At 47.6% G+C, this 12,887-nt stretch overlaps 1 protein-coding gene across 5 annotated transcripts in view; it reads right to left on the bottom strand.

Annotated features, from left to right (window-relative positions):
• The window catches only part of SRGAP3 (SLIT-ROBO Rho GTPase activating protein 3), a 255,976-nt gene that overhangs the window by 105,269 nt on the left and 137,820 nt on the right, over positions 1-12,887 (bottom strand). For all 5 annotated transcript variants that reach the window (XR_004272515.1, XM_032290558.1, XM_032290557.1 and 2 more), the window contains exon 3: positions 6,711-6,873. Coding sequence is in view for 4 of the 5 variants with exons in the window: in XM_032290558.1 (XP_032146449.1) it covers positions 6,711-6,873 (163 nt within the window). In the remaining variant the exon portion in view is untranslated. The remainder of the gene's footprint in view (positions 1-6,710; positions 6,874-12,887) is intronic.

A 12,887-nucleotide genomic window follows, 5' to 3' on the forward strand; every position in this document is an offset into this window, starting at 1 on the left:
GCAGTCCAACTTCTCTGTTTGCTAACTCCTACTTTTCTCCCTTTTCTTCTGCAGGCAGGAATCCCAAGCATCCTCCCTGATACCTCTGTACTGAAATACAGTCTCAGAGCTGACTTCCCAGGGAACCTTAGCTGTGATAGATCCTAATTATTTAAGACTCACTTCAAATGCTGCTTCCCCCACCTCTAATCTTCCCCAAACCTCACCATCCCAGGTTAGAAGTTCTCCTCCCTCTGAACAAACTTCTGTGGCAAAAACCAAACTGCCCTGCTGTGTCTGAATGAGTTACCGCTTCACACCTGTCTCTGCTTTCAGACTGCACTGGAAGCTTCTTGAGGGAGAGGAGGGCACTGTGTCTGAGTCATTTATCTATCTACTTTACTTTTTTTAATTAAATCTTTTTGAGACACAGTCCCACTCTGTCCCCCAGTGCAATGGAGTGATCAGAGTTCACAGCAGCTTCAGCCTCCTGAGCTCAAGTGATCCTCCTGCCTCATTCTCCCAAGTAGCTACAACCACAGGCAATGCCACCATGCCTGACTAATTTATTTTTTGTAGAGACAGGGTCTCCCTATGTTTTCCAGGCTGGTCTCAAACACCTGAGCTCAAGGGATCCTCCCCCATCAACCTCCCAAAGTGCTGGGATCACAGGTGTGAGCCACTGCACCTGGTTCTATCTTCTTTGGTACCTGCCTTTACCACTAAGTATGGGCTCTGGGGCTGGACACATCGGATTCAAACCCCAGCCCCACCTTTCTTGGCATCAGTTTCTTCATCTGTAAAATGGGCTAATGGCAGCATCTTCCTCTTAGGTTTGAAGAGTTAAATGTGTATAAAATGCTTAGCCCAGAGCCTGGCATGCTGCAAGCACTTGCTCACTGTTTGATATCTATAATTATTGTTTGCCTACTGTCATGCTAGTGCTAATATATGTTTATTAAATGAGCTGGGAGTGCCTGATGATGACCAGATTAGCAGGCTCTACTGGCAGAATGACCGTTCGCGACTTCATCTCCCTGGGAGACGGCAGAGATTGGCGAAGGCTCCTCATCTCTTGGCAGGGTGCCCACTCTGCTCTCTCCCTCTCCTTCCCCATGCAGGCCTCGTAGCTGAACCCTCCAGCATGCAAAACCCTCACTCCACTCTCTCATGCAACCAAAAAATAAAAAATAAACTTGGCTTTGAATCCAAGGCCACTAGTGCTTTTGATCTCTGTTACAAAGCAAGGCAATTATTGAACACAAAAAGCCCTGATTTATTTATGAAATGCGATGGACATCTTCGAGGCAGGAACGAGAAAACTCACTCAAGACCAAGTCCTTGTTGCCACACAGTGAATGGTTGCTTTGAAACACAAGCCCCCCACATGGCCTCGCTTCTCTGCAAAGAGTCTTTCCTCATTAGCGCTTCCTCCCAACACCACAGCTTCCAACAATCATATTCACATCACGGCCGGGGCAAGTAATTAAATTCCGCAGGCATCCGAGCAAAGAATAATGGATGGCTATTGTTAAGGAAGCTGAAGAAAACAGAATGAGGCTGGAAATGGAATGGGCTTCAATGCCCAGTCTCAGAAACGGTTAGTGGGGAGAAGGAGAGCAAGTGGGATGTGGACTGACCCTCCCACCTGGTGCAGCACATGGACTAGTGGCTTCAGTCCTGGAGCTGGAGGTGAAAACCCTGAGTTTGGGGCCAGACTCTGCATTTACCAAACATGGGCCTCAGTGTCCTCATCTGTGAAACTGGGAGGTTGGACTAGGAGTCCTTCTCTATGTATGGTCCCCAGACCAGGAGCATCAGTATCACCTGGGAATATGCTACAAATGCAGGTTCCCAGGCCCCACCCTAAACCTACTGAATCAGAAACTGTGGGACTGGGGCGCAGCAGTCTGCATTTAATAAAGCCTCCAGGTGATCCTGATGCACACTAGAATTTAAGAACCACAGTCAGGTAATGTTTAAAAATGAGGCTGCAAACTCAAATGCACAAAGGGCCAGAGACGGAAAATCAAGGACCCAAGTAAGGTGAAATACCCTGCACGGCAGCAGGGTGAGGGGAGTGGCAGAGACAGCATGCCCAGGCTGACGGGGCTGGCAGCCACTCAGCTACCACTAGCTGATGCCAAGTGTGAGTCCACATCGGGCTGGTATAGTCAGAGCTTCTGATTTTGCAAGAGAAACACAAAATCGTGATTTTAGGAGAAATCTTTAAATGTTTAAATGTCAACTTCATCTTTCTTAACATAGTGAGGGCCAAGGAGATTATACGTAGGAGCCAAACTCTGTTGTGCACTGCCATTTTGCTGCCTCTGTTCTGATTTTTTTTCCTTCAACCTCCATCACAATAAACTCCACCCACTGGCTCTGGCCTTTCTCCAGACCCTGAACTCCTAACCTCCTTTCCCCATTCAGCAGGCTCCTATTCATCCGTCAACACCCAACTCCAGGGTCACTTCCACTGTGAATTTATTCTCAACTCTTTGCCCCACTTTCCACCTCTCACTAAGAAAACAGAGAGGAATCAAACAGGAAGCCAAAGAGTTGACACACAGAAGGTGACACTGAGGAGGAAGACATGGAGAAATTACAAAACAGCCTTTCCCACAGAGGAGGAATTAGGACCTCTTGGCAGTTACCCTCCTACTGCTTGAAAAATCACTCAAAGACACTGATCCCATTTGACCAGAATCTAATAAAATGAAGTTTTAGAAGGGGAAATATGAAGACATACAAAAACAGAAGTAAAGGCTGGATTAAAAAACAGTTGGTACAAAAATATCTGGGACTTTTTGCTGACTGAGAGTTCATTGTGTCAATCATGTGGTAAAACAATCATCAAAGAGGCAAACACCTTCATGGGTCTTATTATGAGAAATAAATGTCTGGACAGCCCTGGTCTGCCTTGAACTGCTCAGACCTTCCTAGAGGATTCTGACTGGTTCTGAATATTAACCTCTGCAGGTCAGAGAAGAACTGAAGCATGATCCAGGGAGGGTGACTGAGATGGGGACAGAACACAAAGCCAAATCCCAGGGGGACAACAGAAGGAACGTGGGACATCTGCCCACAGGCAGGAGGGACCGATGGATGGTCACAATTTCTGCCTTCAAGCAACTGACAGGTTTCCACGTGGGTTTGATCTGTTTGGCCCTTTAGGGAAGATGAGGACCTGTGAGTGAAAACACTATGAGATTCCATTTCAGCATGTGGGAGAATTTTCTATTGATCGCGGATGTCCCCACATGGAATGAGCTATTCCGAGAGGTAGGAGCGTTCTTTATTGAGGGACCTCTAGCAGAGGGCGTACAGCTGCTGTAGATGATGATAAAAGGGCTGGAAAAGAGGGTCCAGTGGCCATCTCCTGCTTTATTTCTCCCTTATTCTTATCCTACTTTTCTTGGGGAACCACCACTCACCCATTCTCAGTCCCACGTGTTAGGTGGAATTGAGTGCCCATTTGGCTTCAGGGGAGGATGTTTCCTGGCCTGGTGAGGCAGAGCCCTGCAGCACCCCAGCCACAGGTGCAGTCCCAGGTTTGCTCATGTGACCCGTGATGGACCAATCAGAGACCCAAAAAACCCATTCTGGGAAAAGGGACTTAAAGCAGAGAGGATGTAAGCCTGGAGATGCCAGGGGCCCTCTAGTCATCACATGGAGAAAGGCTGACTATGAAAGAGCCCCTAGCCTCCCTCACAAGAAAGGGAAACAGAGAAAACTGGAGTAGAGAGAGTTCTAATAACATCCTTTGTTCCCCCGAAGCCTCCCATGCCCGAAGCCAGGCTAAAGCAGGGGAGGCTGCATTTCTGCTGTCTGCCATCATAAGAGTCCTAATCACTAAAGATAGCCTCCTGGATCATTCAGTTTAATTTTACTATGGCTGATCCACATCTAACACTTAAAGCAAGGGTCACATGCATGGGCTTCTAGAATTTGAAGTCCTGCCTCTAATCATAAGAACAGACTCCACTGCAAAAGTGGAAATGGAGAATCATGAAAAGGTAAGTTATTAAGTCAAACTGGCTCCCACATCAGTGAGGAGCTGGCAGGCAAGGCAGCTACCCAGGCCAAAGCCAGAAAATAGGCACAGGACAGACACATGAGCTAGAAGCCACACACGTCTCCTGCGGCCTCACTGCCAGAGTGTGGTTTGGTAGAGCCCTAGGATCATAGCTCTGAATGGGGAGTTGTTTCTGCTCCTAGTGATCACTGGCAAACTACCATTTAGTAAGCACCTACTGGATGCCAGGCCTGGGCTGGACACTTGGCCCACCTCTACCCATCGAAGCAGCCCCTCATGAAGCTGGCATTGTTACCATCTCCATTTCCCAGATGAGAAAACTGAGACTCGAGAGATTTTCCCAGGGTGGTCAGTGATAGGCAGTTCTGAGACAAACTCCAAAAGCCCAGCCACGCTGTTTTCTGCTGGTAATGACAAGGGGCCCAAGGCCACCAAGTCTGGGTTCTCCTCAAAGCCTCCCAGCGCTTTACCTCCTTACCTGTAAAATGGGGTGAGGATCCCCAGTCTGACCAGACAGCAGCCTCCACAGTTGCTTTGAGGTCTGTGGGAACTATTATTATGTAAAGAGTGCCGGCCTCCGTTCCGAAATTAGGTATAACTGATGTGACACAAAGGAGTCGTGCTGTGCAAAGTCAGCCAGCCAGGCTCTGTCCGCGTTTCTCTCCAAAGCCCTTGTGGGCCGGGTTGTTTCCTTTGTTCCAGAGGAACAGGCCTGGTAACAAGGCAGCCGGGAGCTCAGCTGTAGACATTTTTTTCATTATTTTCCACCCTGTTAACCTCCATCACAAGTCAGGCTGCTGTCAGCCCAAATGAGAACTGAAAAGATTTATCTCACTTGTCCCAGGGCTCAGCTCAGGAAAAAGACCCTTCATTGCCTAAAGGCCTTGATGACCCTTTCCCTGTGAGTCACTCCCACCCAGAAAAAAAGATGTGACAGCAGCAGCAGGCGGGGGCTGGGAATGAGACCAACAGTCCAAACTTGAAGACGTCTGGATCACTTCAGCTTGGCTTTGCAAAGCACTGTGTAATTTTTTTTTCTTTCCACTGTATTTACCTTCCTAATTATGTTTGCTTATGCAAATATGAAACTTAGCCCACATTTCATAAACACGACCCCAGGAGGAGACCAGAAGCATATTGTGTGGCAGGAGGAAATTAGCCTGCGATTACAATTTTGCTATAGAAGTAATCCTCAAAGTGGACAATCCACACAGACCATGGAAAGATGATTATATTTTCAATCAACTTGTCCCCTTCTTTGTGCTTCTAGCAATCTCAGGTCACCAAACCCCTAAAACTGCCACCTGGCAAGAAGAGATGAGCTAGATTCTTTTGGTAATAATAGTCTCTTATATTCACATAATAATAGCTTTCACGAGCACTTACTAAGTGCCAGGTGCTGGTCTCCACACTGTACACGGGAACAACAAGCCTGTTAATCCTCCCATCTGTCTACGGGTATTTATCTCCATCCCCATTTCACAAATGAGGAAACTGAGGCACAGAGAGTTGAAATAACAAGCCCAAAGATACACAGCTAATAAATGATGGAACCAGGATTATGAACCCAAGAATTAAGAATTCTAGACCCAGAGGCCACATCCCAAACCACTTTGCAATAATGCTACTCTCCCCACACACCATTTGTTTAACCCTCAGCCTCCTGGGAAGTAGCTGATCTTAACTCTTCTGGATAGACAAGAGGATGAGGTTCCCAGAGGCTAAACGACTTGCCCATTTTCCAGACAAGGAAACTGAAATTCATAGAAGTGAGTTCAGGTCTATAAACATTTGTACAGCACCTTACACATGCCAGGCACTGTACAAGGGAACTGGGATGCAGAAACCTCAGTGCTCCCTCCACACTCAGCTTCTGGATGTTTATATGGGTAAAATCTTTCTGAGGCAATAAGGTACACTGTGAAAAGCTTTAAAAATGAGCATACTTTTGACTTTAAAATTCCCACTGCAGAAACTGATCCTAAGAAAGTAACAGTGAATGTGACAAAAAAGCTCACAGCAGTCATTTATAAGAGTAAAATAACAGAAATGAACTAAGTGCTCAACAATAAGACATTAAATAAATTAGGGTATACCTATATAATGAGATACTATGTAATCATTCAAAATGTTATGGAAATGTGCTTGTTGATATGGGAAAATATAATACAGTGTTATGTAATTTGTTAGGTGACATAAGCAGGTAGTAAAATCATATATGCATTATGATCTGATTTGGAAAAAATGCATATGTACATTAGAAAATACACGATTTAAGGACTCTCAGAAAATGTAGTTGCATTTGTACATATAGAGAAATTCCTAGGATATCAGAGTGGTTATCTCCAAACAATGGCATTTCAAGCCATTTTAATTTTTATGTGTGTGCTCATCTCCATTTTTAAAAATTTTCTACACTGAACATGTTCTACTTACCTACCCATGCAAAGGTTTTTATTTTTGTGACAGTGGTTGCTGAAGTAGCTAAGACCACACATTTTTTGAAAGGCACATCTAGGGTTCAAACTTGAGCTGGGGTCCCAAGTCTAGCCCTCAGCCACTTGCATTCTTCAATGCACCTGCCCTTCTGGTCCCTTGTCTCCAAACCACATCCCACCCTGGCTGGTATAGTGTTACCATGGGCCAGCTTGGGGCAAAGACCTGGGACACATGGGGGAGCCCACTTGCCCACCTTTTTGAAGAGTCTGATGACATCCTCACTGATCTGGGAGAGGCGGACGATGACATTGTTCATGAAGATGTCATTGAGGGTGGCATGGTCTCGGCTCTCCCGCCGGGTCTGATGCAGAACCAGATACCAACAGTTCACAGGTGAGAGGAGGTACTGGTCCTTCCTGTGGAAACCAAGAAAGCTCAGACTGGCTACATTGAAATGTCATCAAACAATGGTTTACACTGCCACCCACCTCAGCTCTTTTGACCCCCACATTGCCCCTTCAAGGTCGGTCTTGTTGTTACATGTTATACAGCTGGGGAAACAGGCTACAACAGCTGAAGTGATCCTCCAAGGTCACAAAGCAGCACTGGGGCCAGAACCCAGGTCTTTGATGCCTAGGCAGTTCTACTCTCCCACTAAATGTGGTGCTTGTTCCAGGTACCTCTACCTTCTGGGAAGAAGCTACCTCCACTGGAGCTAAGAAATATTAAACCAATTGTGCTTTAAATATTATACTTGTATGATTGCTAGAACTATGCAATAGAAAGAACAAAAAGTAGATACTTCCACTCCCCATCCTGCCTCCCTCAACCCTTGTAATTTTCTTGGGCTCTTAACTTCTTTATTCTTCCCTAGGGATTGGCTTCTGTCTCTTGGCCTCTGTCTCTTGGAAACACATGCCTTTGCCCCTCCATGGAGTTATAGGGAAAGGGACTAGGAGGGTTCAGATTCTGTATTCAGGAGGAAGAGTTAAGGAAAGTACAAATAACTGCAAGACAAAAAACCCTTTGTCCTGCAATGACTGATAGATTTTTAGCACTCTCTAGCTGGGTGTGATGCTAAAGGAGGGGTTCTCAGAGTGTGCTCCAAGACCAGCAGCAAGAGACTAACCTGGGGACTGGTTAGAAATGCGGACTCTCTGGTCCTGCTCCAGACCTGCTGAGTCACACACTCTGGGGGTGCCCCCCCACAACGCCCCCCCCCACAATCTGGGCTTTAACAAGCCCTCCAGGGGATTCAGATACTCAAGTCTGAGAACCACAGATCCTTATACTATTGTTTCCCAAAGATTGGGATGCTAATAAGACCGGAGAAAATCTGTCTCTTGGCTCTGCAGATGGTCCTCAACTTACTATGGGGCTACATCCCAATAAACCCATTGCAATGTGAAAATATCCTAAGTTGAAAATGCATTTAATAAGCCCAATCTACGGCACATCATAGTTTAGCCTACTCTACCTCAAACGTGCTCAGAACACATTAGCCTGAGGATGGGCAAAATCATTGCACACAAAGCCTATTTTCTAATAAAGTGTTGAATGTATCATGTAACTAGTTGAATGCTATCCTGAAAGTGAAAAACAGAATGGTTTTATGTGTACTTGAAATATGGTTTATACGGAATGTGTACCACTTTCACAACGCTATAAAGTCTCAAAATTAGAAGTCAACCCATGTTTAAGTTGTGGACCATCGGTATTTGCCAGAGACCCCTCAGGGAGCCTCAGGTAAAGGCAGAGACACCCTGTTCTCCAGGAAGGAAGAGAAAGGGCAATTCAAAACAAAAACCAAACCAATAACCCTTTCCTGCCACACAGGGCACCTGTGCTGGAGCTCTTGTCCTCCAACGCAGTCTCTCCCTGACTCCTTTCCAGTGTGGACAGAGATGTTGGAAAGGCAGGATGTGAGGAGAAAGGCCCTTCCACCACCTGAGGGTGGCAGCTCCAGGGTCCCTCCAGGCCTGCCTTGTCCCACTCTGTCCTGAGTGTGGACCACCTCCAGGAGCTGGCCAAGGTTCTGTTCTCAGGAAACACAGTCTCCTACTATCAGCATTTTTGAGAAAGGCAATTGCTATGGTTTGGCTGTGTCCCCACCCAAATCTCAGCTTGGACTGTATCTTCCAGAATTCCCACGTGTTATAGGAATGGTCTTGGGGGCCAGTCTTTCCCATGCTACTCTCGTGATAGTGAATAAATTTTGTGAGATCTGATGGGTTTATCGGGGATTTCCACTTTTGCTTCCTCCTCATTTTCTCTTGCCACCACCATGTAAGAAACGCCTTTTGCCTCTGCCATGATTCTGAGGCCTCCCCAGCCATGTGGAACTGTGAGTCCAATTAAACCTCTTTTTCTTCCCAGTCTCGGGTATGTCTTTATCAGCAGCATGAAAATGGACTAATACAGCAATTCTGCCAACTCCCACTATGACCACATCCACCTCCCCAAAGTGAAGTAGAAGGGCCTCTGAACTGCTCTCGCCATCCCACCCCCACCACCCCACCTCTCTCTATCTCCTGGGCCTTAGGAAGGTAGGTGAGGCAGGGCTACCTTGACTTCAAGGAATTTTTCTTTTTCTCATCAAATGTGCTAAAAATCTATCTAGGCAGCAGAAATTTGAGAGACGGAATTTAGGTTCAGATAGAGGATGGGAACTATCTAAGGAAAAGGAAGGACGACGAAGCATTTAGGATACTGCTATGAAACAAACAGATTTCTCCTTGGCTTATAGCCTAGAGAAAGAGCCAGGATGCTACAATTCGACCCCAGCTAGAATCCCTCAGAATCTACTGTGTCAGGTCTTGGTGGGCTCTGGGCACACAAAGGTGGCTATGATGCACACCCTGCCTTGGAGGGGGCTCACTGCTGAGTGGCTGTGTCAGAAAAAAAGATTTAGAGTGGAAGGTGGTTCTAGTCTACAACAGAGAGACACACAGAGCATCAGTTCTGCTGGGGAAGCTGCAGAAGGCATTGTTCTCTCCAGTGCACTCTGGGTACCAGGCACGTGATCCCTTCTATTCCCACTGGGGCCTTCGTGCTCTTCCCTCTACCTGGAATACCACAGTCCCTGCTCTTCTCATGAATGCCTCTTTCTATTACTGCAGGTTCCGCTTAGGCGATACTTCCCTAGAGAGCACTTCCCTGACCACACACTAAGGCAGTGGTTCTCACTGTGGCCCCTGAACCAGCAGCAGCAGCATCACTTAGGAACTTGAAAATATAAGTTCTCAGGGCAGCCCCAGACCACCTGTACTCAGAAGCCCTGGAGCTGCATCCAGCATCTGTGTTTTAACAAGCGCTTGAGGTGATTTGGATGCATACTTAAGTTAGAGACCTTCTACCTTAAGGAGTTTCCATCCTTCCCCTTCACCCTACTGTGAGCTCTTGAGAGCAGGGACCATTTCTGTTGCAGTCATCACATCCAGCACCCAGCAACCTGCCTGCCACATAGCAGATGCATGGAAGAGAGACCCCTGAAAAAAGGTTGCATTTGTGATGCCGGGTCTTGAAGGATGAGTAGGAGTTTTCCAAATGGTCAGAAGTCAGAGAGAGGATGAAATTGTGGGTAGAAGGAGTAGTGGGCACAAATATAGTGAAGTAGCTCAGGAGAGATGGAATTCTGAGTGTGTTAGTGGAGAACTGGAGGACATGAGGCTGGGGATACAGATTAAAGGCCCAATTGTGGGGCACACTGCCAGGCTAAGTGGAGTCCCATGGACTCCTTATTTTCTAGATCACATAGTTCTCAATCTGTCCTGCACACTAGAATCACCTGGGGAGCTTAAAAAAATCACCAAGACCCAGGCCCCATACAAGACAAAATCAGAATCTCTGAGGGTAGAGCATGGTACTCACATTGTCATACTCTAGAGGATTCTAATGTGCAGCCAGAATCAAGAATGCCTGCTTTAGGGATGCAGGTGCAGTGGCTCATGCCTGCAGTCCCAGGGCTTTGGGAGGCAGAGGCAAGAGGATCACTTGAGCCCAGGAGTTCAAGACCAGCCTGGGCAACATAGCCAGACTCCATCTCTACAAAAAATTTAAAAATTAGCCAGGTGTAGTGGCGCGCACCCACAGTTCTAGTTACTTGGGAGACTGAAGTGGGAGGATCACTGGAGCCCAGGAGGTTGAAGCTACAGTGATCATGCCACTGCACTCCAGCCTGGGAAATAGGCAAGAGCCTGTTTCTAAAATAAATAAATCAGAATGTCTGCTATGGGCAGTGGAGAGTCATGGAAGTTATTTCAGCAGAGGTAGGATATAACCAACATGTGTTTTGGCAAGATCATTGAGGGCAGATTGGAGGATGAAGGGATGGATGAGTAGGTGGGTGGGTGGATGAGCAGGGATATGGGGCTATTGGCAAGAGGACCAGGCAGGAACTCCTGGTTCAAAAGAGATATGGTGAGGCCTGGGTATAGCCATGCAGCCAGAGAAAACTGGACTTGAGAGACTTCTCAACAGGAGAGCAGATCCTCTTGGAGACTTCCTGGAAACAGCAGAGAGAGGACAAAGTAGCAGATGGTGATTCTGAGGCTGAGATCTCAGGCGACTGGGTAGATGCTGATGACATGAACTGAGATAAGAACTGCAAGGGGAGCAGTAGATTTGGGCAGAAAATGCATTGCTTATCTCATTTTCACTGCTTCCTAGGTGGTGATGGAAATGGAAAGATTAAGGAGAGATGAGATAATTGAGCTGTTACCTAAATTACTTCAGGGGCTTAGCTGAACCTGGGAGGCAAGAAGTGAACAGCACCAGGGAATTAAATGTGCAAAATTATGGAAGCCACAGCCAGAAGGTGAGTTTCAGAGGGAAGGAAAAAGGTAAGTTATGTGGAAACGATGGGGAAGTGCTGGGACAATTTGGGGACCATTAACTAGGTCATCTAGCCAGAGAGATGAGATGAGAGGAAGGGCAGAAAGGACTGTGCTGTCCTTATGAGAAGCTGCAAGCCAGGAGGCAGTGCAGCGTAAGACAGAACTGCAGGAGGCAGAACGAGCCAAGACAAGGAGGATGTTATCTGAAAGCAGCTGAAGCCGAAGACTCGTTAAGCTGAAGTGAGCAGCCGCTGTGAAGATTCCTTCCAGCTCTTGTTCACTCCTTGTGTTTGTGTGTCTGTGCTGGGCAGGACTAGGTGCTGTGAGTGCAGCAGCAACCAAGGCTGCAAGACTGCCCTGCACGTCTTCCGCTTAAAAGGAGATTCACAAAGAACAGAAAGTGATGAGACAGCCTCATCAATGCAGTCATGAGAAGGAGGCTATGGAGCAGCAGGGGGCCTCCTTCCCTAGATCTGGTGGTAGAGTGGTCATGGATGACGTCCTGGAGGAAACAGTGTCTAGACTGAGAACTAAAGGCTGGGCTGGAGTTTCACAAGGAGGAGCCTTCAAAGTGGAGAAATGTGATGACCAAGGGTCCAGGGGTAGCAGGAGAGGGCGTGCTGGCGAGCTAGAGGTAGGGAGGTGGTCCAGGCATAGTGTTCTGGGGTAGGAGGGTAAGGGTGAACTTGGAGACTGAGGCAGGGGCCACTTGGCAAAGGGTCTTTAACTCTCATTAGAGTTTGAGCTCCATCCTAGGATCAGCAGGAAGCCCTTGAAGGAAGAGTTTAGAGGAGGGGAGTGAAAGGGTAAAACTGCACTTTCAGACTCTGGCTGTGGCTGCTGTACAGAGCCGAGGCTGGGAGAGAAACTGAGGGATTCAAGAAAGGCTTAGATAGGAATTGACTAGACAGGGAGACTGGATGGGGTTGGGGCTGGAAGTTAAGAGAGAGCAAAAGATGTCCAGGATGACTCCCCAGTTTTTGGTTTGGGCACCTGGGGGAATAGAAGGAGCCTTTGTGGAGATGAAGAGGAGCAGGTCAAGGGTGGCCAGGGAGGATGATGAGTTCAAGTTGAACAGGACGAGTCTAAAAGGCCGTGGGGCATCCAGGTGGAGCTATCTGGGCTGGAGAGACAAACGTGGAAGCCAGCAACAAGGAGTTGGATGCTATTTAAAACCACAGAACAACACGGAAAGCTTTACAAATGCTGGGGCCACATGGCAGAAGAGGTCAGTCCCCAGGAAGCCTGGCAAGGCTGTGGCCGGAGGGCTGGGGCAGGGCCAAGCCACTGTGGCGTCTCCCCTCCTGCTTCCCTGGAAGAGGGCAGGATCGGACAATGTGCAGCCTAGCCTTCTCTGAGATGCTGTCCCAGGCCTGCGGTCCAATCAAAGGCCTGTTCTCTAGGTACCCCCCAGCATGGGAGACTGCTGGTTCTGCTCCCCTGACCTTCTCCCAGCCCTGGATCCCTCCTGTGGGGCAAGGCATTTGTAGTCTGTAGAAAGCCTTGGCCACAATGGTACCAGGCAGGCTCTCACCACGTCTGAAAGAAGAGAAAAAGCCCACAGGTGGGACTCGGTACAGCAGAAGAGAACAGAA

The sequence above is a fragment of the Sapajus apella genome, unplaced genomic scaffold (assembly GCF_009761245.1).
Source record: "Sapajus apella isolate SASKATOON/1434 unplaced genomic scaffold, GSC_monkey_1.0 scaffold23, whole genome shotgun sequence".
NCBI lineage: Eukaryota > Metazoa > Chordata > Mammalia > Primates > Cebidae > Sapajus > Sapajus apella.